The sequence below is a fragment of the Oncorhynchus mykiss genome, chromosome 7 (genome assembly GCF_013265735.2).
Source record: "Oncorhynchus mykiss isolate Arlee chromosome 7, USDA_OmykA_1.1, whole genome shotgun sequence".
Classification (NCBI taxonomy): Eukaryota; Metazoa; Chordata; class Actinopteri; order Salmoniformes; family Salmonidae; genus Oncorhynchus; species Oncorhynchus mykiss.
The window spans coordinates 9,906,149-9,933,449 of record NC_048571.1 but is presented as its reverse complement, the minus strand read 5'-3'; the positions used below and the strand labels follow the sequence as shown (position 1 = coordinate 9,933,449).

The window sequence follows — 27,301 nt, the reverse complement described above, 5'->3', positions numbered from 1 at the left end:
GAGACATCACAGTGGATGTTTGATAGAGTGACGTGAAAATGTTGACGTTTGAACAATTACAAAATGGCTGTCATTGGCCATGCATAGTATATACATGCAAAATGACCAATGCATGCAGCTTTCCCAAAAGAAGCCCGAGCATTACAGTACAGAAAACGTGGAGTGGCTTGTATAAGATGCATGTATCCAAAATGGCCCGTACGAGGCCCCCTAGTATAGCACCTCCCCCTAGGTCTTAATGTTTGTGGGGAGTCAGACAACCCAGCAGGCAAAACTGGTTGCAGTGACGTCGTTATGACGTCTTTTAATGACGTCATGCATGGTCCGGTTGTATACTGGTTGTATAATGGACATTGTGTTAAACTTATCTGACCAGATAACAATCAAAATATAACGTCTTTCCAATGACGCATTCATTTCGTCATGAAAAATACGTTTTTACCTGCTTGTAACAGAGATCAGTTGGTTGTAATCTGGTTATATGATGTCTTCTCAACCAGAAAACCAATTTACAACGAGAACATGACATTATTAAGACCCCAAGTGCCAAACTTTTGTCCGCTGGAAATGGACAGACATCTCTTTGAATTTTATCTCATTCAGTCATCAAAAGATGAACTCAGTTTCCCATGATGCACCCAAACAAGCATCCGTACATAAATTACAACTTACTATGGAATAGATTGATTGAATAAATGTGGGGAACTAAAAACAAAGACAATTGATAGATTGATAAATAACAGACAGGACTATTGTACTCAGACAGTACAATGACCAGTCTTGAGCTGATCTAGTATTGAATGACAAGTGATCTGAATACATCGTTTTTGGGTTTTCATGCTAGACAACAAAAAAAAGCATAGCAACACAAAGAAATTAACCCCCAAAAAAGTGTCATGGCCGACTATCAATTTAGTAGCATAATATTGTACTGTTTATCAGTCCTCTAAAGCTTATTTCCTAGTGCCATAGCGAACACAAGGAATAAATACACTGGGATAACAGTACCAAGTGTTACCATAACAGTTGTAGCATAATGGGTCCGTTGTAGCATTAGTAAGGTTAGTAAAAAAGATGCAACTCCACAACCCAATTCAATTAGCAGCGTTATGTCCATGTAATTCAATATACATGCACCAATAACGTACACCACAACAGACTTAAAATGTCAGACAAATGTGTACTTTGGTTTATAGTAAACATTGGTCAACCACTAGGCTCATTGTAAATTCTGTAAGTATCTGCTGATTGGACAGTAATCCAGGCAGCAGGGGCGGGACTTACAGAGTTGTCCTCGTTGATTGGGTCTTGGACACTGCCAGTGTTGGAAGGTACCCAGGGCGGGTCAAACATGGGCACACAGGGCATGCCCAGGATAGGTGAGGGCAGGGTGAAGTTGATGCTGGGCGGAGGGATCTAAAATATAGAGAATTATGTAGATTAGTTCATGAGAAAATAATTCAACAAAGCAAGAGACTTAACAAGAGGCCTACACTTTAGAGTCAAGATCATTTATGTAAATAATGAAAAGCCACAGGACTCAGAATAGAACCTTGGGGGATACCCGTTGTCAACTCCTCATTTTGACTAACAGTTGTTTTAGTAGAGGCTACGGTTCTACTGCACCTTAAAGATCTGCTGGGCACCCTCCTCCATGCGCGGCCACACCTGGTAGCGGAAGCGCCACAGCGTGTAGAACTTGAACACTGAGTTGATGCGCTGGCTCGCCTCAGCGTGCTGGAACTCAGCCATCATCATCTCTGTCACCGCGTCAGGCACCTTCACCGCACACAGCAAGAACATGGCAGCTGGGGAGTGGTGAGAGGACGGGGATTAGAGAGAGAGAGGCAAAGTGAGGTGGGGTGAGAGAGAAAGTGGGGATGGACAGAGATATACAGCGTGAGAGAGAGAGAGAGAGAGAGAGAGAGAGGGAGACAGAGCGAGAGAGTGAGAGGGAAAAAGAGAGGGAAAAAAAGAGAGAAAGACAAAGAGTGAAAAGGAGTAGAGACAGAAAGATATGGTGACAAAAAATCTATACTACATTTTAAACTCTTCCATTTATCTTTAGACTGGAGGCAAAGCAGTGGGCACAGATTCAGAGTTTGGAGTGGAGCCCAGAATATCTCACCAGAATAGGCTTGGAATAACTCTAGTTACTGACATTAAAAGAGAAATTGTTCAAACAGAAACCCTGCTATCCATGACAGTTATCCACAGTGCTCTGTAGTCACCAGCAGCGGCAGCCATATGCTCGTCCACACTCAGCAGGAGCTCCCAGGCTGCAGGCTGGACGTCTGCGTACATGTCCTCTGTCAGGATGGGCGCCGCCTTGATCAGCAGTGACAGAGGAGCTGGGGACAGGCTCATCACCTGAGGGGAGAGGCCACAGCAAGCAAGGGTTAGCATTAGCATGCTAGTGGAGATCTGATAGCATTGCTAGTGTGGGCATATAGCTTGTATAGCATGCTAGGGACAGAGGGGCCAGGGACAGGCTCATCACCAGAAGGGAAAGGCCATAGACCACAGACAGCCAGGGTTAGCATTAGCATGCTAGTAGATATACCATTGCTGCTCTAGGCCTATAGCTTGTATTAGTATGGTATTGCATGGTGCTGCAATATACTTGAGTTGGCTGAGAGGGCTGTAGCGAGTTAGCATGCTACTTCAAATTTCAATCAAATTTATTTTATATAGCCCTTCGTACATCAGCTGATATCTCAAAGTGCTGTACAGAAACCCAGCCTAAAACCCCAAACAGCAAGCAATGCAGGTGAAGAAGCACTTCAGTAGTAGAATTAGAGATTATGTATTTGAGTGGGTAGAAGCGTGTGGGCGTGGGGTGCGGACATCTTGGCATGAGGTTGGCATCTTGCTCTAGATAAACAAGCACATGGCGACACAGTGGCATCTGTTGACACGCTGCTTCAGACAGATGGACGGACAGACAGACAGACAGGCTGACGGACAGACATACAGACAGACAGACAGACAGACAGGCTGACGGACAGACAGACAGACAGACAAGCTGACGGACAGACAGACAGGCTGACGGACAGAGACACACACAGGCTGACGGACGGATAGACAGACTACCAGACAGACGGATGGACAGACAGACGCTCTGGCACATGCTATGGCTATCAGGGCATGTGTTGGCATGAGGGCTGTAGGTGGGCACCTGGTTGCGGATGTACTTGAGCATGCCCGTGTCCTTCTTGCCCTCGGTGTTGGAGTCTTTGGGGCGTCTCTTCATGGACGGGGTCCTCAGACTTGACTTGTCTGACCACTGGAGACACAAAGAGAGGAAGACATTGGAAAATACAAGTCACTTCATTTACAGTATCATCAAACCACTCCACATTACATCACTTCAATACATGTGCTGCTGCCATGTTGTGTTGCTACCATGTTGTTGTGTTGTCATGTGTTGCTGCCATGCTAATGTCTTGTAGGTCTCTCTATGTAGTGTTGTGGTGTCTCTCTTGTCGTGATGTGTGTTTTGACCTATATTTTATTAGTATTTTTAATCCCAGGCCCTCGTCCACGCAGGAAGCTTTTTGCCTTCTGGTAGGCCGTCATTGTCTGTAAATAAGAATGTGTTCTTAACTGACTTGCCTAGTTAGATATAGGTTAAATAAAAAATATTTCACACCCCTCCATATCACATCACTTCAATACATTTAAATTCACACCCCTCCATATCACATCACTTCAATACATTTAAATTCACACCACTCCATATCACATCACATCACTTCAATACATTTAAATTCACACCCCTCCATATCATATCACATGACTTCAATACATTTAAATTCACACCCCTCCATATCACATCACTTCAATACATTTAAATTCACACCCCTCCATATCACATCACTTCAATACATTTAAATTCACACCACTCCATATCACATCACATCACTTCAATACATTTAAATTCACACCACTCCATATCATATCACATCACTTCAATACATTTAAATTCACACCCCTCCATATCATATCACATCACTTCAATACATTTAAATTCACACCACTCCATATCACATCACTTCAATACATTTAAATTCACACCACTCCATATCACATCACTTCAATACATTTAAATTCACACCACTCCATATCACATCACTTCAATACATTTAAATTCACACCCCTCCATATCACATCACTTCAATACATTTAAATTCACACCCCTCCATATCACATCACTTCAATACATTTAAATTCACACCACTCCATATCACATCACTTCAATACATTTAAATTCACACCCCTCCATATCACATCACTTCAATACATTTAAATTCACACCACTCCATATCACATCACTTCAATACATTTAAATTCACACCCCTCCATATCATATCACATGACTTCAATACATTTAAATTCACACCCCTCCATATCATATCACATCACTTCAATACATTTAAATTCACACCCCTCCATATCACATCACTTCAATACATTTAAATTCACACCACTCCATATCACATCACTTCAATACATTTAAATTCACACCACTCCATATCACATCACTTCAATACATTTAAATTCACACCCCTCCATATCATATCACATGACTTCAATACATTTAAATTCACACCCCTCCATATCATATCACATCACTTCAATACATTTAAATTCACACCCCTCCATATCACATCACTTCAATACATTTAAATTCACACCCCTCCATATCACATCACTTCAATACATTTAAATTCACACCACTCCATATCACATCACTTCACTTCAATACATTTAAATTCACACCACTCCATATCACATCACTTCAATACATTTAAATTCACACCCCTCCATATAACATCACTTCACTACATTTAAATTCACACCACTCCATATCACATCACTTCAATACATGTAAATTCACACCACTCCATATCACATCACTTCAATACATTTAAATTCACACCACTCCATATCACATCACATCACTTCAATACATTTAAATTCACACCACTCCATATCATATCACATCACTTCAATACATTTAAATTCACACCCCTCCATATCACATCACTTCAATACATTTAAATTCACACCACTCCATATCATATCACATCAATACATTTAAATTCACACCCCTCCATATCACATCACTTCAATACATTTAAATTCACACCCCTCCATATCACATCACTTCAATATATTTAAATTCACACCACTCCATATCACATCACTTCAATACATTTAAATTCACACCACTCCATATCACATCACTTCAATACATTTAAATTCACACCACTCCATATCACATCACTTCAATACATTTAAATTCACACCACTCCATATCACATCACTTCAATACATTTAAATTCACACCACTCCATATCACATCACTTCAATACATTTAAATTCACACCACTCCATATCATATCACATCACTTCAATACATTTAAATTCACACCCCTCCATATCACATCACTTCAATACATTTAAATTCACACCACTCCATATCACATCACTTCAATACATTTAAATTCACACCCCTCCATATCACATCACTTCAATACATTTAAATTCACACCACTCCATATCATATCACATCACTTCAATACATTTAAATTCACACCACTCCATATCACATCACTTCAATACATTTAAATTCACACCACTCCATATCATATCACATCACTTCAATACATTTAAATTCACACCCCTCCATATCACATCACTTCAATGCATTTAAATTCACACCACTCCATATCACATCACTTCAATACATTTAAATTCACACCACTCCATATCATATCACATCACTTCAATACATTTAAATTCACACCCCTCCATATCACATCACTTCAATACATTTAAATTCACACCCCTCCATATCATATCACTTCAATACATTTAAATTCACACCACTCCATATCACATCACTTCAATACATTTAAATTCACACCCCTCCATATCACATCACATCACTTCAATACATTTAAATTCACACCCCTCCATATCACATCACTTCAATACATTTAAATTCACACCACTCCATATCATATCACATCACTTCAATACATTTAAATTCACACCCCTCCATATCACATCACTTCAATGCATTTAAATTCACACCACTCCATATCATATCACTTCAATACATTTAAATTCACACCACTCCATATCACATCACTTCAATACATTTAAATTCACACCACTCCATATCATATCACATCACTTCAATACATTTAAATTCACACCACTCCATATCACATCACTTCAATACATTTAAATTCACACCACTCCATATCACATCACTTCAATACATTTAAATTCACACCCCTCCATATCATATCACATGACTTCAATACATTTAAATTCACACCACTCCATATCACATCACTTCAATACATTTAAATTCACACCACTCCATATCATATCACATGACTTCAATACATTTAAATTCACACCACTCCATATCACATCACTTCAATACATTTAAATTCACACCCCTCCATATCACATCACTTCAATACATTTCAGTCCACTCCTCTCTGCGCCCACCTCCTTGTTTTTCTTGGACCGGCTACTGATGTTCCCTGCACTGTCTTCTCTCAGGCTGTCCACTGTCTCCCCGTAGAGCAGCTTGATGGCACGCACCAGGCGGGCACAGGAGCGGCTGTGGTGCTGGTAGCAGCGTGGGTGGCAGAACTCCACGTGGGTACAGATGAAACTCTGCTGGTTGCACAGCAGAATCATGATCTACAGAGGAAGACAACAGAGGGAACAACAGTTATACAGGTGAATGGGCTTGATGAGGACAATGTGCTAGCTTTATAGCATGTGTGGTCAGGTGAATGGGCTTGATGAGGACAATGTGCTAGCTTTATAGCATGTGTGGTCAGGTGAATGGGCTTGATGAGGGCAATGTGCTAGCTTTATAGCATGTGTATACAGGTGAATGGGGTTGATGAGGGCAATGTGCTAGCTTTAAAACAAGTGTATACAGGTGAATGGGGTCGATGAGGGCAATGTGCTAGCTTTATAGCATGTGTATACAGGTGAATGGGCTTGATGAGGGCAATGTGCTAGCTTTATAGCATGTGTATACAGGTGAATGGGCTTGATGAGGGCAATGTGCTAGCTTTATAGCGTGTGTATACAGGTGAATGGGCTTGATGAGGGCAATGTGCTAGCTTTATAGCATGTGTATACAGGTGAATGGGCTTGATGAGGGCAATGTGCTAGCTTTATAGCGTGTGTATGCAGGTGGATGGGGTTGATGAGGACAATATGCTAGCTTTATAGCGTGTGTATACAGGTGAATGCACTGTACAGGTCATAAACAAGTATGCTAAGTTGAATGCACGCACGTAGGTACGCACGTAAAAGTATGCACACACATGCACACACCCAGCACCTACATGTAGCCAGGACATGTTACGGTGGTAGTTGTCCTCTGCTCCGCCGGTGCCTCCTGAACCCTCCGGCTCAATACTGGGTTCACTGGTGCTCCATGGACTTCCTGTCATGTCACAACACACAACAATACTGTATCAGTTTACTTCATTGACTCTCCTCGTGGAAATCAGTTATTTTGCATCTCCCATCAAACAAACAACATTCGTCATTGAGTTAACTACTCAAAGGGGACAGATGACAATGAATGCTATACATCACATGTTGATACAGAGTTGTTGAATGACAGGTGACTACTATGACTGAGTAGTAGGCAAATAGGGCTCCATAGGGCTCTGGCCAAATGTAGTGCACTATATCGGGTTTAGGGTGCCTACATCTGTGATTAGAATAGATCAGATGATCTATTAGTTTAGATCTATGTATGGAAGTTGTCACCAGATCAGATCTTATTCACCCACCTAATGGTCAAGGTTGGGATATGGGGTTGGGATTCTGAGATGTTGTTACCTATGTCAGTGACAGTGTCCCTGCTCTGGGACAGCAGTCCCTCCTCGTTCTCTGACTCTGAGTCTTGGCGGGACATCTTGGTGCTCTTCAGGCTGCCGGCCCGGCGGATGGAGGACAGAGAGCCCCCCTTCTTCACCCTGAAACTCCTGGCCCCCTTGATCTGCAGCAGGCGAGAGCCCCCGGCACGACTCTTCCTGATGGGAGCTGGACGGGCAGAATTAAAAAGGTTAGTCTGCAATCTCACTGGGTTTATGAAGTCCCATACACCCATACACTGGGTTTATGAAGTCCTATACTTCCCATACACTGGGTTTATGAAGTCCTATACTATCCATACACTGGGTTTATGAAGTCCTATACTTCCCATACACTGGGTTTATGAAGTCCTATACTTCCCATACACTGGGTTTATGAAGTCCTATACTATCCATACACTGGGTTTATGAAGTCCTATACTTCCCATACACTGGGTTTATGAAGTATAGCTTTTGAAGTTTTATAATTAAATGTTTCTTAACAAGAAAATATGGCGGTTTTTTCAATTTCCTGAAAAGTTTCTGTTTTAGAGATTTTCATCTGACAGGCCAATTTAGCAGAACTCAATTACCCAGAGGCTCCTGGGACTTCTTGTCGTCGCAGGCCGTGTCAGACTTGAGTGTGTGGCTGCTGCTGTTCAAAGAGTCGTGGCCGTCCTCGTCGTCTAGGATACCGGCAAAGCTGATCTTCCTCTCATAACGGTGGTGACTCAGCTCAGGGTCCAGCCTCAATCGACAGCTCTCCAAATCCTACAAACACACACAACGCAGACATATACACACGGACAGACACACACGCGCACACATGGACACACACACATGAACAGACATATGCGAACAGACAGACACACAAATATGCGCGAACACACACACACACACCAATTGATTTATAGGGATATGATTGCATTAGAGTAGTGAGTAAGTGTCAAGTAAGTGAAGTTCTCCTACTGACCACTTGGGGCTCTGTGCGTGGCCGGGGGAGGCAGGGGAATGTCTCTCTGAGGAAGGTGGTGATCTCCAGCAGTAACTGGCAGGCGGCCATCTTGAGAGCGAAAGGACAGCCGCATTTTGTTGGGTTGACTGTATCTGGGGACGGATATTTTGGGTCAAAATTTGGCTTAACCCATAAGAGTCGAAGAGGGGGGTGTTCTACTAAGCCTTATGGAATTGTTTTTTTGAAGGTCATACCAAGGATATAAGACCCTTTGAAGTATAACAAATATATATAAAACAATTATTTGATGAACGTTTTTACTTGGCCTTACTGCTATTAGCCCATACAAAAGCATTGAATAACAGATTCACTACATGGAACAACAGATAGTCCCCCCGAAATATCAAAAGGAAGCTGGTTCTGAAGTGTCTGTCCTATATCTGAACATTGTTTTGGCACTAAACAGTCTCCATATACACTATACCTCCATTAATATCTTCAACTGGTATCAGGGGACCTTCAGACAAGTCTTGTGAGGGCGGTGGGGTCCTAGAGCAAAACAACTGCCATAATCGTATTATTTCCACAGAGGGGTCATAGTGTGTTTGACCAAGCTGTTGGGATGCTACAGACAGAAGATGGCAGATCGGCTATACCGACTTCAGACGAGTCCAAAGCAGCTTGTGGGTGTCATAGAGCAAAACTGAGAACACCATCTTGTTCGTGAGAGCCTCGTCTTTCCAAACCGTTTGGACGCTATAGACGATTTTGTGAGAAGATACATTTTCGGAATGCCTCATGGTCTGACAAACAACACTCTAGCTCTGTCAGCTTTCACGGCAGATGTGGAAGTGAGTGGACAAAAACACATATCGCTAGCTTAAAATGACATGTTTCTATGGGGATTTGCGTATTATGCTAATTTAAAGGGATAGTTTACTAAAAATACAGATTAACAAGATTCTTCTGTGAACCATATTTCCCTTTAAGGTGACATTTTCCTTTTCTATGGCTTACTGTCGTCTAAGTAGTCCTCCTCCTCGTCCTCCTTTCTCAATCTTCGCTTGGTCTCCTCGTCGTAGATAAAACCCAGGATGTTGGCAGGACTCTCGCTGTCTGAGTGGCACAGCTCACTGAGACGCGTACCAATGGCCTGGGAGAGGAAGGCCAGAGACAGGCACACACACACACACACACACTATTAGCGCCTGTCTTCATACACAATCTCGGTCAGTAGAATCATTTGATAGTTGCTCATCCCATCAGAGAGTCACTCACATCTCCCCATTGACAGAAGTGCTTGGCTGCATTCCACTGGAGCTTCTGGTTCCTCTTGTTTCCCACCACGGGCGATCGTCCCCGAGACAGACCCCGCTTGGTGATGTTCACGTGGTGACCCTTCATCCACTCGGGCCAGTTGCCACGGTTACAACGGTGGACGAAGCGGGCGCACTCCAGGAACAAGGAGGCTCTGGCAACCACGGGAGCTTCCTGTCGGACACCAGGAAGTACAGTAATGTCCTGTCAGATCACTGAAAGCTTACTTCAATCAATCCCATATTGCAATATTTACACATTTTTCCCTGTCAAATAACATTCCAGAACGGTTGTCTAGTAAAAAATGCTTATTACTACCTGGTAGACTCCCATCACAGGAGTATACAGCAGTCGATTGATCATTGATTCATTGAATAAGATGTGCTAGTATTGGAACAGATGAAATATGTGGAAAGTCTGAGGAATCCAAAGGACAGGATTGAAAACCACTGAATTAAACAAAGACAATGTGTAAGCATTCACATAACCGGTTTGATTTAACTCCAGCCTGAGACCACTGTATAACTGACCAGGTCGAGCGCAGCGGCCAGGATGGATGCGTCAGGGATGGTGCCTGGCTCGCAGCAGTTCAACAGGAACTGGAAGCGTTTCATGCCCTGGCGGATGGCGGTCAGGTTCACCACGTTCTTGTTCTTCATGGCCTCCTGGCTGGCTGCCAGGCGCTCCTGGAACCCCTGGGGCCCTGGTGGAGGAGGAAGGGAGCGGGAGAGAGAGAGGGGGAGGGGAGATGAGGTATGGGAAGGATGGGGAAGGGTAGATGAGAGAAAGAGAAAGAGAGGAGGGGAGAGGGAGAGGGAGGGAGAACAGCGATAGATAGAGAGAGAGGGAGGAGGGAGCGGAGGAAAAGGGGAAGGAGGAGGGGAGGGATAGGAGGATAGGAAGAGAAGAGAGAGAGAGAGCAAGAGGAAGGGCGAGGGAGGAAGTGATGGGGGAGAACAGAGAGACAGAGAGAGAAACAGCAGTAACAGAAAGAAAAGAGGTGAGTAGAGCAGACTAGGGCCATCTGGGGCCTGGACCTCTATTCTACAGCATAACTAGAGCCTGGAGGTTTTTCTGACCATCTGATCTAACCAGGAAAAACTCAGGGCTCTGGGCATTATCTTTGCGAGTGCTGGCATGAATGACACACCCATATAGCAACATGATCACACAAAAGAACGAGAGAACAGACAATAGAATATAGCATGATTAGGTCAAGTCTGAATCCATTGAATGAAAAGCACCATCGAGCCACTTAACAAACGAAGCTGGAGAGAAAGATGGACACAAGGTCATTAAGCTAGGAAATGTGCAACATTCAACAAATATGATGACTTTGTTGTAATTCTTCATGGTAAAATTTCTTGATTTTGTGGGTTTCTACTTGTCTTGTCTCTCTCTCCCTCCTTCTCCCTGTCTCTCTACCTGTCTTGTCCCTCTCTCCCTCCTCCGTCTACCTGTCTTGTCTCTCTCTCCCTCCTTCTCCCGGTCCCTCTACCTGTCTTGTCTCTCTCCCTCCTTCTCCCTGTCTCTCTACCTGTCTTGTCCCTCTCTCCCTCCTTCTTCCTGTCTCACTACCTGTCTGGTCCCTCTCTCCCTCCTCCGTCTACCTGTCTTGTCCCTCTCTCCCTCCTTCTCCTGGTCCGTCTCTCCCTCCTTCTTCCTGTCTCTCTAGCTGTCTGGTTCCTCTCTCCCTCCTTCTTCCTGTCTCTCTACCTGTCTTGTCCCTCTCTCCCTCCTTCTCCCGGTCCCTCTACCTGTCTTGTCTCTCTCTCCCTCCTTCTCCCAGTCCCTCTACCTGTCTGGTCCCTCTCTCCCTCCTTCTCCCGGTCCCTCTACCTGTCTGGTCCCTCTCTCCCTCCTTCTCCCTGTCTCTCTACCTGTCTTGTCCCTCTCTCCCTCCTTCTCCCTGTCCCTCTACCTGTCTTGTCCCTCTCTCCCTCCTTCTCCCGGTCTCTCTACCTGTCTGGTCCCTCTCTCCCTCCTTCTCCCGTCTCCCTCCTTCTCCCGGTCCCTACACCTGTCTTGTCCCTCTCTCCCTCCTTCTCCCTACACCTGTCTTGTCTCTCTCTCCCTCCTTCTCCCTCTACCTGTCTTGTCCCTCTCTCCCTCCTTCTCCCGGTCCCTCTACCTGTCTCTCATATCCATGGGGACATTGGAGGCTAGATTGTGCCGTGCTAGCAGAAGGACCATGGAGCTTCCTCTGGCCAGGGGAAGAATTCAACATGGCTGCCATTAAACAGGGATGGAACAGACCCCGGGGACAAAAAACACCCAATGGAGTATAATAAGGGCCTGTCGGTGTGGGCACTGGGCAGAAGTGACAAGGAACTGTCCAGTGAGCTAAAAGATGGGCATTTGCTTAAAAGGTTGATGGTTACTATAACTTCTGGAGATGTTAGGGTATCATGTATGAGTCTACGGCATCATGTAACAGTCTAGGGTATCATGTATGAGTCTAGGGCATCATGTAACAGTCTAGGGTATCATGTATGAGTCTAGGGCATCATGTATGAGTCTAGGGCATCATGTAACAGTCTAGGGCATCGTGTATGAGTCTAGGGCATCATGTAACAGTCTAGGGTATCATGTATGAGTCTACGGCATCATGTATGATTCTAGGGTATCATGTATGAGTCTAGGGCATCATGTATGAGTCTAGGGCATCATGTATGAGTCTAGGGTATCATGTATGAGTCTAGGGCATCATATATGAGTCTAGGGCATCATGTATAGGGCTAGGGGTCTCCCCCTCAATCTGCCAGGGGTTGCACAGGCAGTGGTCGACAAATACATACAAACACCACTAGCATGAAAGATGGCGGCAGAGAGTGTACAGATCACTGGACGCACAGGACAGGCCAACGGACAGACCATAGACAGACTACGGACGGAACAGGACAGTCAGGCACATACACACAGAGAGGCGGGCGGGGTGAGGGGGCGAGCGGGCGGGGGGTGATAGGGGACACCCCGGGGGTCTACCATCTTTCTCTTCTGTGTGGTGAAGCTTGGATGGGTTCCGCCTGCCAGACCGCCATTTACCGAGCCGCTTGAAGAAATTCTCCTCCTCGTCCCGGCCGTACTCCACGCCCCCCGCTCCCCCGCCGCCCTCTGACAGCTTCACGTTGCTGGTGAACTTCACCTGCAGGCAGGGGCGGTGGAGAGAGAAAAGACTGTCCACACCACCGGCAGTAGAACAACAAATATGTAGCATTAAAAAGATAAATAAATATATAAACAGAAATAACAAGTTGTAAACAAAAGAAACACAAACCATCTAACTAGTAATTTTGTCATTTAAATATATTTTCTTGTCTATCCCTTAGAAATTATCAAAATGCCCAGTTAACAATACAAGAGGACATGGTGTTGCCCAGCTCAGTCGTGAGAAAAGGTTATGCATCAGCCCATGGCTGTAAGACCAGGGCTCTCCAACCCTGTTCCCGGAGAGCTACCGTCCTGTAGGTTTTCACCCTAATCTGATTCTAATAATTAGCTGGTTGATAAGCTGAACCAGGTCAGTTACAACTGGGGTTGGAGCGAAACCCTACAGGATGGTAGTTCTCCAGGAACAGGGTCGGAGAGCACTGAAGTAGACAGTTGTGAGAGACACGACCCCTTGTGGTCAGTAGGTGACCCCTGACCTTGGAGCTCTGGCGGATGAAGGAGAGTCGGTCCACAGAGCTGATGTCCAACAAGTCCTCGACCCCGTCGGTCAGCCCAGAGAGAGATGATCGCTTAAGCCAGTTACCTGCAAACACACCCCACCCCACCCAGGTCAGAGTAATGGAGGGATGGATGGAGGGAGGGAGGAGTGCAGAGGGGGTAAACATCACACTTATACATCGAGACATACACATACTGGCAGAAGACATACTGAATACACACACACACACAGAGAGAAGCATAAACACAAATAAAAGTTATAATCCACACAAATGCAGACAGAATAGCATAAAACACTTGGTCATAGAACAAGGCACATAGGAGCAGTTGTACACAACAAACAAACAACGAGCGTCTGTGAAGCATACACACACACACACACACACACACACACACACACACACACACATACGTAAGACAGAGACGGTAATTGGAAGGCGAACAGTCCCACGGCATGCTAGGGACAAAAGGAATACAAAAGAAGACCATAAAGAGATTAAGTGAATTGTCTACTCATCACCCGTACAACAAAACATGATGTTAGCCTACAGAGACATGATGTTAGCCTACAGAGACATGACGTTAGCCTACAGAAACATGATGTTAGCCTACAGAAACATGACGTTAGCCTACAGAAACATGATGTCAACCTACAGAAACATGATGTTAGCCTACAGAGACATGACGTTAGCCTACAGAAACCTGATGTTAGCCTACAGAGACATGACGTTAGCCTACAGAAACCTGATGTTAGCCTACAGAAACATGTTAACCTACAGAAACATGATGTTAGCCTACAGAGACATGACGTTAGCCTACAGAAACATGACGTTAGCCTACAGAGACATGACGTTAGCCTACAGAAACATGATGTTAGCCTACAGAAACATGACGTTAGCCTACAGAAACATGATGTCAACCTACAGAAATATGATGTTAGCCTACAGAAACATGACGTTAGCCTACAGAGACATGACGTTAGCCTACAGAAACATGATGTTAGCCTACAGAAACATGATGTTAGCCTACAGAAACATGATGTTAGCCTACGGAAACATGATGTTAGCCTACAGAAACATGTTAGCCTACAGAAACATGATGTTAGCCTACAGAAACATGTTAACCTACAGAAACATGATGTTAACCTACAGAAACATGATGTTAGCCTACAGAAACATGTTAACCTACAGAAACATGATGTTAGCCTACAGAAACATGTTAACCTACAGAAACATGTTAACCTACAGAAACATGATGTTAACCTACAGAAACATGATGTTAGCCTACAGAGACATGACGTTAGCCTACAGAAACATGACGTTAGCCTACAGAGACATGACGTTAGCCTACAGAAACATGATGTTAGCCTACAGAAACATGACGTTAGCCTACAGAAACATGATGTCAACCTACAGAAATATGATGTTAGCCTACAGAAACATGACGTTAGCCTACAGAGACATGACGTTAGCCTACAGAAACATGATGTTAGCCTACAGAAACATGATGTTAGCCTACAGAAACATGATGTTAGCCTACGGAAACATGATGTTAGCCTACAGAAACATGTTAGCCTACAGAAACATGATGTTAGCCTACAGAAACATGATGTTAGCCTACAGAGACATGACGTTAGCCTACAGAAACATGACGTTAGCCTACAGAGACATGACGTTAGCCTACAGAAACATGATGTTAGCCTACAGAAACATGACGTTAGCCTACAGAAACATGATGTCAACCTACAGAAATATGATGTTAGCCTACAGAAACATGACGTTAGCCTACAGAGACATGACGTTAGCCTACAGAAACATGATGTTAGCCTACAGAAACATGATGTTAGCCTACAGAAACATGATGTTAGCCTACGGAAACATGATGTTAGCCTACAGAAACATGTTAGCCTACAGAAACATGATGTTAGCCTACAGAAACATGTTAACCTACAGAAACATGATGTTAACCTACAGAAACATGATGTTAGCCTACAGAAACATGTTAACCTACAGAAACATGATGTTAGCCTACAGAAACATGTTAACCTACAGAAACATGTTAACCTACAGAAACATGATGTTAGCCTACAGAAACATGATGTTAGCCTACAGAAACATGATGTTAGCCTACAGAAACATGTTAACCTACAGAAACATGATGTTAGCCTACAGAAACATGATGTTAGCCTACAGAAACATGATGTTAGCCTACAGAAACATGACGAGAGCCTACAGAAACATGATGTTAGCCTACAGAAACATGACGTTAGCCTACAGAAACGTGACGTTAGCCTACAGAAACGTGACGTTAGCCTACAGAAACATGACGTTAGCCTACAGAAACATGACGTTAGCCTACAGAAACATGACGTTAGCCTACAGAAACATGACGTTAGCCTACAGAAACATGACGTTAGCCTACAGAAACATGACGTTAGCCTACAGAAACATGATGTTAGCCTACAGAAACATGATGTTAGCCTACAGAAACATGACGTTAGCCTACAGAAACATGATGTTAGCCTACAGAAACATGTTAACCTACAGAAACATGATGTTAGCCTACAGAAACATGTTAGCCTACAGAAACATGATGTTAGTCTACAGAAACATGTTAACCTACAGAAACATGATGTTAACCTACAGAAACATGATGTTAGCCTACAGAAACATGTTAACCTACAGAAACATGATGTTAGCCTACAGAAACATGTTAACCTACAGAAACATGATGTTAGCCTACAGAAACATGATGTTAGCCTACAGAAACATGACGTTAGCCTACAGAAACATGATGTTAGCCTACAGAAACATGATGTTAGCCTACAGAAACATGACGTTAGCCTACAGAAACGTGACGTTAGTCTACAGAAACATGACGTTAGCCTACAGAAACATGATGTTAGCCTACAGAAACATGATGTTAGCCTACAGAAACATGATGTTAGACTACAGAAACATGTTAGCCTACATAAACATGGTGTTAGCCTACAGAAACATGATGTTAGCCTACAGAAACATGATGTTAGACTACAGAAACATGTTAGACTACAGAATCATGTTAGCCTACAGAAACATGACGTTAGCCTACAGAGACATGACGTTAGCCTACAGAAACATGATGTTAGCCTACAGAAACATGATGTTAGCCTACAGAGACATGACGTTAGCCTACAGAAACATGATGTTAGCCTACAGAAACATGACGTTAGCCTACAGAAACATGATGTTAGCCTACAGAAACATGACGTTAGTCTACAGAAACATGACGTTAGCCTACAGAAACATGACGTTAGCCTACAGAAACATGATGTTAGCCTACAGAAACATGACGTTAGCCTACAGAAACATGATGTTAGCCTACAGAAACATGATGTTAGCCTACAGAAACATCATGTTAGCCTACAGAAACATGTTAACCTACAGAAACATGATGTTAACCTACAGAAACATGATGTTAACCTACAGAAACATGATGTTAGCCTACAGAAATATGTTAACCTACAGAAACATGATGTTAGCCTACAGAAACATGTTAACCTACAGAAACATGATGTTAGCCTACAGAAACATGATGTTAGCCTACAGAAACATGACGAGAGCCTACAGAAACATGATGTTAGCCTACAGAAACATGACGTTAGCCTACAGAAACGTGACGTTAGCCTACAGAAACGTGACGTTAGCCTACAGAAACATGACGTTAGCCTACAGAAACATGATGTTAGCCTACAGAAACATGATGTTAGCCTACAGAAACATGTTAACCTACAGAAACATGATGTTAGCCTACAGAAACATGTTAGCCTACAGAAACATGATGTTAGTCTACAGAAACATGTTAACCTACAGAAACATGATGTTAACCTACAGAAACATGATGTTAGCCTACAGAAACATGTTAACCTACAGAAACATGATGTTAGCCTACAGAAACATGTTAACCTACAGAAACATGATGTTAGCCTACAGAAACATGATGTTAGCCTACAGAAACATGATGTTAGCCTACAGAAACATGACGAGAGCCTACAGAAACATGATGTTAGCCTACAGAAACATGACGTTAGCCTACAGAAACGTGACGTTAGCCTACAGAAACGTGACGTTAGCCTACAGAAACATGACGTTAGCCTACAGAAACATGACGTTAGCCTACAGAAACATGACGTTAGCCTACAGAAACATGACGTTAAGCCTACAGAAACATGACGTTAGCCTACAGAAACATGACGTTAGTTTACAGAAACATGATGTTAGCCTACAGAAACATGATGTTAGCCTACAGAAACATGTTAACCTACAGAAACATGATGTTAGCCTACAGAAACATGTTAGCCTACAGAAACATGATGTTAGTCTACAGAAACATGTTAACCTACAGAAACATGATGTTAACCTACAGAAACATGATGTTAGCCTACAGAAACATGTTAACCTACAGAAACATGATGTTAGCCTACAGAAACATGTTAACCTACAGAAACATGATGTTAGCCTACAGAAACATGATGTTAGCCTACAGAAACATGATGTTAGCCTACAGAAACATGATGTTAGCCTACAGAAACATGACGTTAGCCTACAGAAACGTGACTTTAGCCTTAGCCTACAGAAACATGACGTTAGCCTACAGAAACATGACGTTAGCCTACAGAAACATGAGCCTACAGAAACATGACGTTAGTCTACAGAAACATGACGTTAGCCTACAGAAACATGATGTTAGCCTACAGAAACATGATGTTAGACTACAGAAACATGTTAGCCTACATAAACATGATGTTAGACTACAGAAACATGATGTTAGACTACAGAATCATGTTAGCCTACAAAAACATGATGTTAGCCTACAGAAACATGATGTTAGCCTACAGAAACATGACGTTAGCCTACAGAAACATGTTAGCCTACAGAAACCAGATGTTAGCCTACAGAAACATGACGTTAGACTACAGAAACATGACGTTAGCCTACAGAAACATGTTAGCCTACAGAAACATGACGTTAGCCTACAGAAGCATGAAGTTAGCATACAGAAACATGACATTTGCCTACACGCAAACCCTGTACTTAGTAACACAAAGTTAGAGAGATGCAGCTACGAGTTCATCACGACACTAATGATCCAGTGACAAAGTTGTATTTTCAATTAATCATACATCCTGTCAGTAGTTAGGTTTCTATCCAGTTGGCGACAGATTTTCATGCGAATATTCAAAAATCTGCATACAAACAATTGGTCCAATATGCCCGATTTCCCATCAGATACAGTGCATTTACATAAGTATTTAAATCAAATCAAACTTTTTTTGTAACATGCACCTATTGGAGTATCTGTCCATAAGACAACTTTAAGCCGTGAACTCCACAGAGCTGGGCTTTACAGAAGAGTGGCCAGAAAAAAGCCATTACTTAAAGAAAAAAATAAGCAAACATGTTTGGTGTTCGCCAAAAGGCATGTGGGAGACTCTCCAAACAGATGGGAGAAGGTACTCTGGTCAGCCTTCAAATCAAATCAAATTTTATTACGGCCATTTTATTATTCTGGCCATCAAGGAAAACGCTATGTCTGGCGCATACCCAACAACTCTCATCACCCCGTGAATACCATCCCCACAGTGAAGCACGGTGGTGGCAGCATCATGATGTGGAGATGTTTTTCATTGGCAGGGACTGGGAAACTGGTCAGAATTGAAGGAATCATGGATGATGCTAAATACAGGGACATTCTTGAGGGGAACCTGTTTCAGTCTTCCAGAGAGTTGAGACTGGGACAGAGGTTCACCTTCCAGCAGGACAATGACCTTAAACATACTGCTAAAGCAACACTCAAGTGGTTTAAGGGGAAACATTTAAATGTCTTGAAATGGTCTAGTCAAAGCCCAGACCTCAATCCAATTGAAAATCTGTGGTATGACTTAAAGAGTGCTGTACACCAGCAGAACCCATCCAACTTGAAGGAGCTGGAGCAGTTTTGCCTTGAAGAATGGGCAAAAATCCCAGTGGCTAGATGTGCCAAGCTTATAGAGACATACCCCACGAGACTTGCAGCTGTAATTGCTGCAAACGGTGGCCCTACAAAGTATTGACCTTGGAGGGATGAATAGTTATGCACGCTCAAGTTCAGTTTTTTTGTCTTATTTACTGTTTGTTTCACAATAAAAAATATTTAGCATCTTCAAAGTGGTAGGCATGTTGTGTAAATCAAATGATACAAACCCCCCAAAAATCTATTTTAATTCCAGGGCAACAAAATAGGAAAAATGCCAAGAGGGGTGAATACTTTCGAAAGCCACTGTAGGGGTGAAGTGACTATGCATAGATAATAAACAGCAAGTAGCAGCAGTGTACAAAAGGGATGGGGGGGGGTGAACGTAAATTGTCCGGTGGTGATTTTATGAATTGTTCAGCAGTCTAATGGCTTGGGGGTAGAAGCTGTTGAGGAGCCTTTTGGTCCTAAACTTGGCGCTCCGGTACCGCATGTCGTGCGGTAGCAGAGAAAACAGTCTATAACTTGGGTGACTGGAGTCACTGACAATTTTATGGGCTTTCCAGACCCTTTACTCAATACTTTGTTGAAGCACATTTAGCAGCTATACAGCCTTGAGTCTTCTTAAGTATGATGCTACAAGCTTGGCACACCTGTATTTGGGGAGTTTCTCCCATTCTTCTCTGCAGATTCTCTCAAACTTTGTCAGGTTGGAAGGGGAGCATCGCTGCACAGCTGTTTTCAGGGCTCTTCAGAGATGCTTGATCAGGTTTAAGTCCAGGCTCTGGCTTGGCCACTCAAGGACATTCAGAGACTTATCCCAAGCCACTCTTGCGTTGTCTTTGCTGTGTGCTTAGGGTCGTTGTCCTGTTGGAATTTGCACTCTGGAGCAAGTTTTCATCAAGGATCTTTCTGTAATTTGCTCCGTTCATCTTTCCCTTGATTCTGAATAGTCTCCCAGTCCCTGGTGCTGAAAAACATCTCCACAGCATGATGTAGCCACCACCATGCTTCACCGTAGGGATGGTGGTGGCCAGGTGATGAGCGGTGCCTAGTTTCCTCCAGACGTGACGCTTTACATTCAGGCCAAAGAGTTCAATCTTGGTTTCATCAGACCAGATAATCTTGTTTCTCATGTTCTGAGAGTCCTTTAGGTGCCTTTTGGCAAACTCCAAGCTGACTGTCATGTGCCTTTTACTGAGGAGTGGCTTCCGTCTGGCCACTCCACCATAAAGGTCTGATTGGTGGAATTCTGCAGAGATGGTTGTCCTTCTGGAAGGTTCTCCCATCTCCACAGAGGAACTCTGGAGCTCTTGGTGGTTCCAAACTTTTTCCATTTAAGAATGATGGAGGCCACTGTGTTCTTGGGGACCTTCAATGCTGCAGAAATGTTTTGGTACCCTTAACCAGATCTGTGCCTCGATACAATCCTGTCTCGGTGCTCTTCGGACAATTCCTTTGACCTCATGGCTTGGTTTTTGCTCTGACATACACTGTCAACCATGTTATATAGACAGGTGTGTGCCTTTCCAAATCATGTCCAATCAATTGTAATTACCACATGTGGACTTTACCATAGAGACTTCATCTGAAGGATGATCAATGGAAACAGGATTCAACTGAGCTCAATTTCAAGTCTCAGAGCAAAGGGTCTGAATACTTATGTAAATAAGGTATTTAAGTTTTTAATTTTTAATAAATGTACAAACATTTCCAAAAACCTGTTTTCGCTTCTTCATTCCTGTGTACCGAATAAAAAATACAAGTTAAAGGAGTTTCCATCGCATTTTCAAATCTACTGATGGTTTTCTCAAAAAAGTATTGCGTTATATGAGCCCACTATTGTATTGGCCCATGTGCGCACATATAGCCTACATGATGAGATTATTATGAACAAAAGAGCAAGATTATTTTTAATTGTCAAAAGACAGCCAAGCGTTGATGATCATGTCACCAAAATAAGACCCTCGATATTTAGTGGAAAGGAGCATCAAGCTCATCACCGTGCACATTCACCACCCTGTGAAGTTCATCATCATTTATTTCATCTGTAACCTAATAAACTGCTTGCTTTCCCGACTAGTCGAAGTGGGAGGATGTCACACATGTCATCGTGTGACTCCAAGTTTACTTCAATATTATGGTTATTATATCAATATTTGCGCATAATAGCATTTCCACCGACACTTCTCGCATAATTAATTTTACAGACAAAAACATCCCACCCTGTCTAGCGTATTTTGTTTTGTTGACATTTGCAAAGTTTACCGGAAAAAAATCCCATCAGGCCCGTCATGACCCTTAGAGGATGACACCACTAGAATGAATCATAATTTCTATAGATGGACACAGGGTGGCGCTGTGGTACTGTGGGGGGCATTGCCACCTACCGATGGGCAGCTTGAGCTTCTTGCGCAGGGAGATGCGTCGGGAGCGTGAGCGGGTGCGTCGGTCCGTGGTGGTGCCTGAGTGGGCGGTGGTGCACTCCGACGTGTCCTGCTCTGATAGGCTGCTGGTGTCGCTGGCAGCACTCTGTGACTTGAACATCTTCCTCCAGAAGTCCTTCTTGCCCAGCAGAGCCCCCGGAATCTGTTCATCACTGGGGAGAGAAACAGGGATGGAGGGAGACAGACACGACAGACACGACAGACAGACAGACAGACAGACAGACAGACAGACAGACACGACAGACAGACACGACAGACAGACAGACAGACAGACAGACAGACAGACAGACAGACAGACAGACAGACAGACACGACAGACAGACAGACAGACACGACAGACAGACAGACAGACAGACAGACAGACAGACAGACAGACACGACAGACAGACACGACAGACAGACAGACAGACAGACAGACAGACAGACAGACAGACACGACAGACAGACACGACAGACAGACAGACAGACAGACACGACAGACAGACACGACAGACAGACAGACAGACAGATACGACAGACAGACACGACAGACAGACAGACAGACAGACAGACAGACAGACACGACAGACAGACACGACAGACAGACAGACAGACAGACAGACAGACAGACACGACAGACAGACACGACAGACAGACACGACAGACAGACAGACAGACAGACAGACAGACAGACAGACACGACAGACAGACACGACAGACAGACAGACAGACAGACAGACAGACAGACAGACAGACAGACAGACAGACAGACAGACAGACAGACAGACAGACAGACAGACAGACAGACACACAGACAGACACACAGACAGACAGACAGACAGACAGACAGACAGACAGACAGACAGACAGACAGACAGACAGACAGACAGAATGACTAAATAGTTCTCATCAAACATACATTTTGTGGGGAGTACATTCATGCACAGTACCAGTCAAAAGACTGGACACACCTACTCGTTTAAGGGTTTTTCTTTATTTTTACTATTTTCTACATTGTAGAATAACAGTGAAGACATCAAAACTATGAAATAACACATATGGAATCATGTAGTAATCAAAGAAGTGTTAAACAAATCAAAATATATTTTCTTCAAAGTAGCCACCCTTTGATGACAGCTTTGCACACTCTTGTAGAAAATGTAGAAAATAGTCAAAATAAAGAAAAACCTGGAATGAGTGAGTGTGTCCAAACTTTTGACTGGTACTGTATATGTGTCTATCTGTGATTGTGTGTGTGTGTGTGTGTGTTTAACTAATCTTGTAGGGACCAGAAGTCCCCACAAGAAAAGTAAACAAAAAAATTGACAACTGGGGACATTCTGTTGGTCCCTACAGGTCAAATGCTATTTCTAGGGGGTTAAAAATTATAATTAGTGTTAGGGTTAGAATTACATTAAGGGTTAGGAGCTAGGAGCTAGGGTTAGTTTTAGGGTTAGGAGCTAGGGTTATTTTTAGGATTAGGAGCTAGGGTTAGTTTTAGGGTTAGGGTTAGTAGCTGGAGATAGGATTAGGGTTAAGTTTTTGGGTTAAGGTTGGGGAAAATAGGATTTTGAACGTGTACAAGATCGTGTGTGTGTGTGTTTGTGTATGTATGTATGTATGTATGTATGTATGTGTGTGTGTGTGTGTGTGTGTGTGTGTGTGTGTGTATGTATGTGTGTGTGTGTGTGTGTGTGTGTGTGTGTGTGTGTGTGAGAGAAGAGGGGGTACTCACTGCTCTGGTGTCTGGGGGGGGCGGCTGGATATGCAGCTGCGGCACTCGTCTGCAGTGGTGGACGGCTGCCCTCCCTTTTCCCCAGACACACCTGCCTCTGACCTGCACAAAGGACACACAGAACTAATTGTTCCTGACAAGGCTCCAGTATAGTCAGAACCACCCAGGACAGGTTAGACCCCAATAGTAGCAACTAAGGCTTTGTTGCATGGAGTAGCCGTCTGGAAACATTCCATCACCCCTACAGTGTTTTCACTATCCTTCCCCTATCTAAACCTTTCAGGCACAGGATGTTGGTTTGGGGCCTTTGTAGCAACCCGCCTGGATAACACCTAGGAGAAATACTATGCTCCTTTTCAGATTGCCTTACATTTACATGTGAGTCAATAAGCAGACTGTCTTATCCAGACCGCAGGTAGCCTAGAGGTTAAAAGCGTTAGGCCAGTATCCAAAAGGTCGCTGATTCTAATTCCTGTCCATGTGCCCTTCAGCAAGGCATTCAACCCTAACTGCTCCTGTAAATTGCAATGGATAACTGCGTCTGCTAAATGACTAAAATGTCAGATGTATAGTTAGTGGATTGGTGGTGAAATAGCTAGATGAGACCACATATCACAGTCGTAGTACATTTGTCCTCAATAAAGAAGTGATCAGCAGAGTCAGTACCAGTAGGACAAGACAGGGTTCACTCCATCTGCACGACCACCCTCAACGTACAGATATCCCTGCTGTTTTTACATGTCTGTGATTGGTTGTTCTATATGTATGGTGCCAACCCACTGGGCACATACGTCAGTTCAACGTTCAGTTTGATTTACATTTGTTTGAGATGTCAACTAACGTGAATTCAAAGTGAAATCAATGAAAACGTTGGGTGAAAAAAAGACTAAATGGCCTGATGTTGATGACCTTTTGCAAAATCCAAACAGTTTTCCACGTTGATTCAACGTCATCACGTAGATTTGTTTGGTTGAAATGACATGGAAATAACGTGGATTCAACCAGTGGGAGGTCCTTGTTCTGTGGACTACCTCCTGGATGCTGTAGGTTTGGTGATAGGCTCCTCTTTCTCCTCTGGCTTCTTGGTGGTGGCCACTTTCTCGGCCGAGTCCAGGAGCGCGCTCAGTGCCACCCTGCGGAACACGTTGCCATGGGACTCCTTGATGAACTGCACCAGCTGGCGGATGTCACAGTACAGACCCTGGATGGGGGGTGGGGAGATAGAGCGAGAGAGAGGACAGACAGACAGACAGACAGACAGACAGACAACACAATGACTAAGTAATTCTCATCAAACACATCAATTGCTTGTGTGTGTGTAAGTGTGTGTGTGTGTGTGAGCGAGAGAGAGTGTGTGTGCATCTACGAGAGAGAGAAAGAGAGAGACAGAAAGAGATAGAGAGAGGAAGGAAGGAAGGAAGGAAGGAAGGAAGGAAGGAAGGAAGGAAGGAAGGAAGGAAGGAAGGAAGGAAGGAAGGAAGGAAGAAAGGAAGGAAGGAAGGAAGGAAGGAAGGAAAAGTATATTTAGACCCCGTACAAAAACCAACAATGAGCTGACCTCATTCATGTCATTGTGGGGTGTGTAATTGTTTGTGTGTGGGTTTTCAGTCAGCTAGTCAGTAGTAAGAGGACAGTGTTGCCACACAGTACTGCAGTGAGTCAGTATACTACGGTGTCAGCCATCAAGTGGTCCCTGAAGCCTTCTGTATGTTACCCTGCACCAGACAGCTGCTACAGAGCCCAATGCAGCCATGTTATCCTGCTCCACAGAGCTGCCACCATGTTACCCTGCTCCACAGAGCTGCCACCATGTTACCCTGCTCCACAGAGCTGCCACCATGTTACCATGTTACCCTGCTCCACAGAGCTGCCACCATACCACCGTGTCACCCTGCTCCACAGAGCTGCCACCATGATACCTCCACAGAGCTGCCACCATACCACCGTGTTACCCTGCTCTACAGAGCTGCCACCATGTTATCCTGCTCCACAGAGCTGCCACCATGTTATCCTGCTCCACAGAGCTGCCACCATGTTATCCTGCTCCACAGAGCTGCCACCATGATACCTCCACAGAGCTGGCACCATGTTACCCTGCTCCACAGAGCTGCCACTATGTTATCTTGCTCCACAGAGCTGCCACCATGTTATCCTGTTCCACAGAGCTGCCACCATGCTACCCTGCTCCACAGAGCTGCCACCGTGTTACCCTGCTCCACAGAGCTGCCACCGTGTTACCCTGCTCCACAGAGCTGCCACCATGTTACCATGTTACCCTGCTCCACAGAGCTGCCACCATGTTACCCTGCTCCACAGAGCTGCCACCATGTTATCCTGCTCCACAGAGCTGCCACCATACCACCGTGTCACCCTGCTCCACAGAGCTGCCACCATGATACCTCCACAGAGCTGCCACCATACCACCGTGTTACCCTGCTCTACAGAGCTGCCACCATGTTATCCTGCTCCACAGAGCTGCCACCATGTTATCCTGCTCCACAGAGCTGCCACCATGTTATCCTGCTCCACAGAGCTGCCACCATGATACCTCCACAGAGCTGCCACCATACCACCGTGTTACCCTGCTCCACAGAGCTGCCACCATGTTATCCTGCTCCACAGAGCTGCCACCATGTTATCCTGCTCCACAGAGCTGCCACCATACCACCGTGTCACCCTGCTCCACAGAGCTGCCACCATGATACCTCCACAGAGCTGCCACCATACCACCATGTTATCCTGCTCCACAGAGCTGCCACCATGTTATCCTGCTCCACAGAGCTGCCACCATGTTATCCTGCTCCACAGAGCTGCCACCATGATACCTCCACAGAGCTGCCACCATACCACTGTGTTACCCTGCTCTACAGAGCTGCCACCATGTTACCCTGCTCCACAGAGCTGCCACCATGTTATCCTGCTCCACAGAGCTGCCACCATGTTATCCTGCTCCACAGAGCTGCCACCATACCACCGTGTCACCCTGCTCCACAGAGCTGCCACCATGATACCTCCACAGAGCTACCACCATACCACCGTGTTACCCTGCTCTACAGAGCTGCCACCATGTTATCCTGCTCCACAGAGCTGCCACCATGTTATCCTGCTCCACAGAGCTGCCACCATGTTACCCTGCTCCACAGAGCTGCCACCATGTTACCCTGCTCCACAGAGCTGCCACCATGTTACCCTGCTCCACAGAGCTGCCACCATGACACCTCCACAGAGCTGCCACCATGTTACCCTGCTCCACAGAGCTGCCACCATGTTACCCTGCTCCACAGAGCTGCCACCATGT

At 44.3% G+C, this 27,301-nt stretch overlaps 1 protein-coding gene across 1 annotated transcript in view; it reads right to left on the bottom strand.

The window, feature by feature from the left end:
• Positions 1-27,301, bottom strand: part of LOC110497049 (protein unc-80 homolog) — a 100,832-nt gene that overhangs the window by 46,981 nt on the left and 26,550 nt on the right. Inside the window, exons 18-34 of the mRNA XM_036982462.1 lie at positions 25,035-25,204; positions 24,004-24,105; positions 22,233-22,441; positions 13,830-13,936; positions 13,168-13,327; positions 10,713-10,885; positions 10,144-10,356; positions 9,883-10,018; positions 8,884-9,017; positions 8,504-8,681; positions 7,897-8,100; positions 7,392-7,492; positions 6,532-6,729; positions 3,179-3,286; positions 2,232-2,370; positions 1,627-1,808; positions 1,285-1,416 (exon numbers count right to left, since the gene is read on the bottom strand). Of these exons, the coding sequence (XP_036838357.1) occupies positions 1,285-1,416; positions 1,627-1,808; positions 2,232-2,370; positions 3,179-3,286; positions 6,532-6,729; positions 7,392-7,492; positions 7,897-8,100; positions 8,504-8,681; positions 8,884-9,017; positions 9,883-10,018; positions 10,144-10,356; positions 10,713-10,885; positions 13,168-13,327; positions 13,830-13,936; positions 22,233-22,441; positions 24,004-24,105; positions 25,035-25,204 (2,646 nt within the window). The remainder of the gene's footprint in view (positions 1-1,284; positions 1,417-1,626; positions 1,809-2,231; positions 2,371-3,178; positions 3,287-6,531; positions 6,730-7,391; positions 7,493-7,896; positions 8,101-8,503; positions 8,682-8,883; positions 9,018-9,882; positions 10,019-10,143; positions 10,357-10,712; positions 10,886-13,167; positions 13,328-13,829; positions 13,937-22,232; positions 22,442-24,003; positions 24,106-25,034; positions 25,205-27,301) is intronic.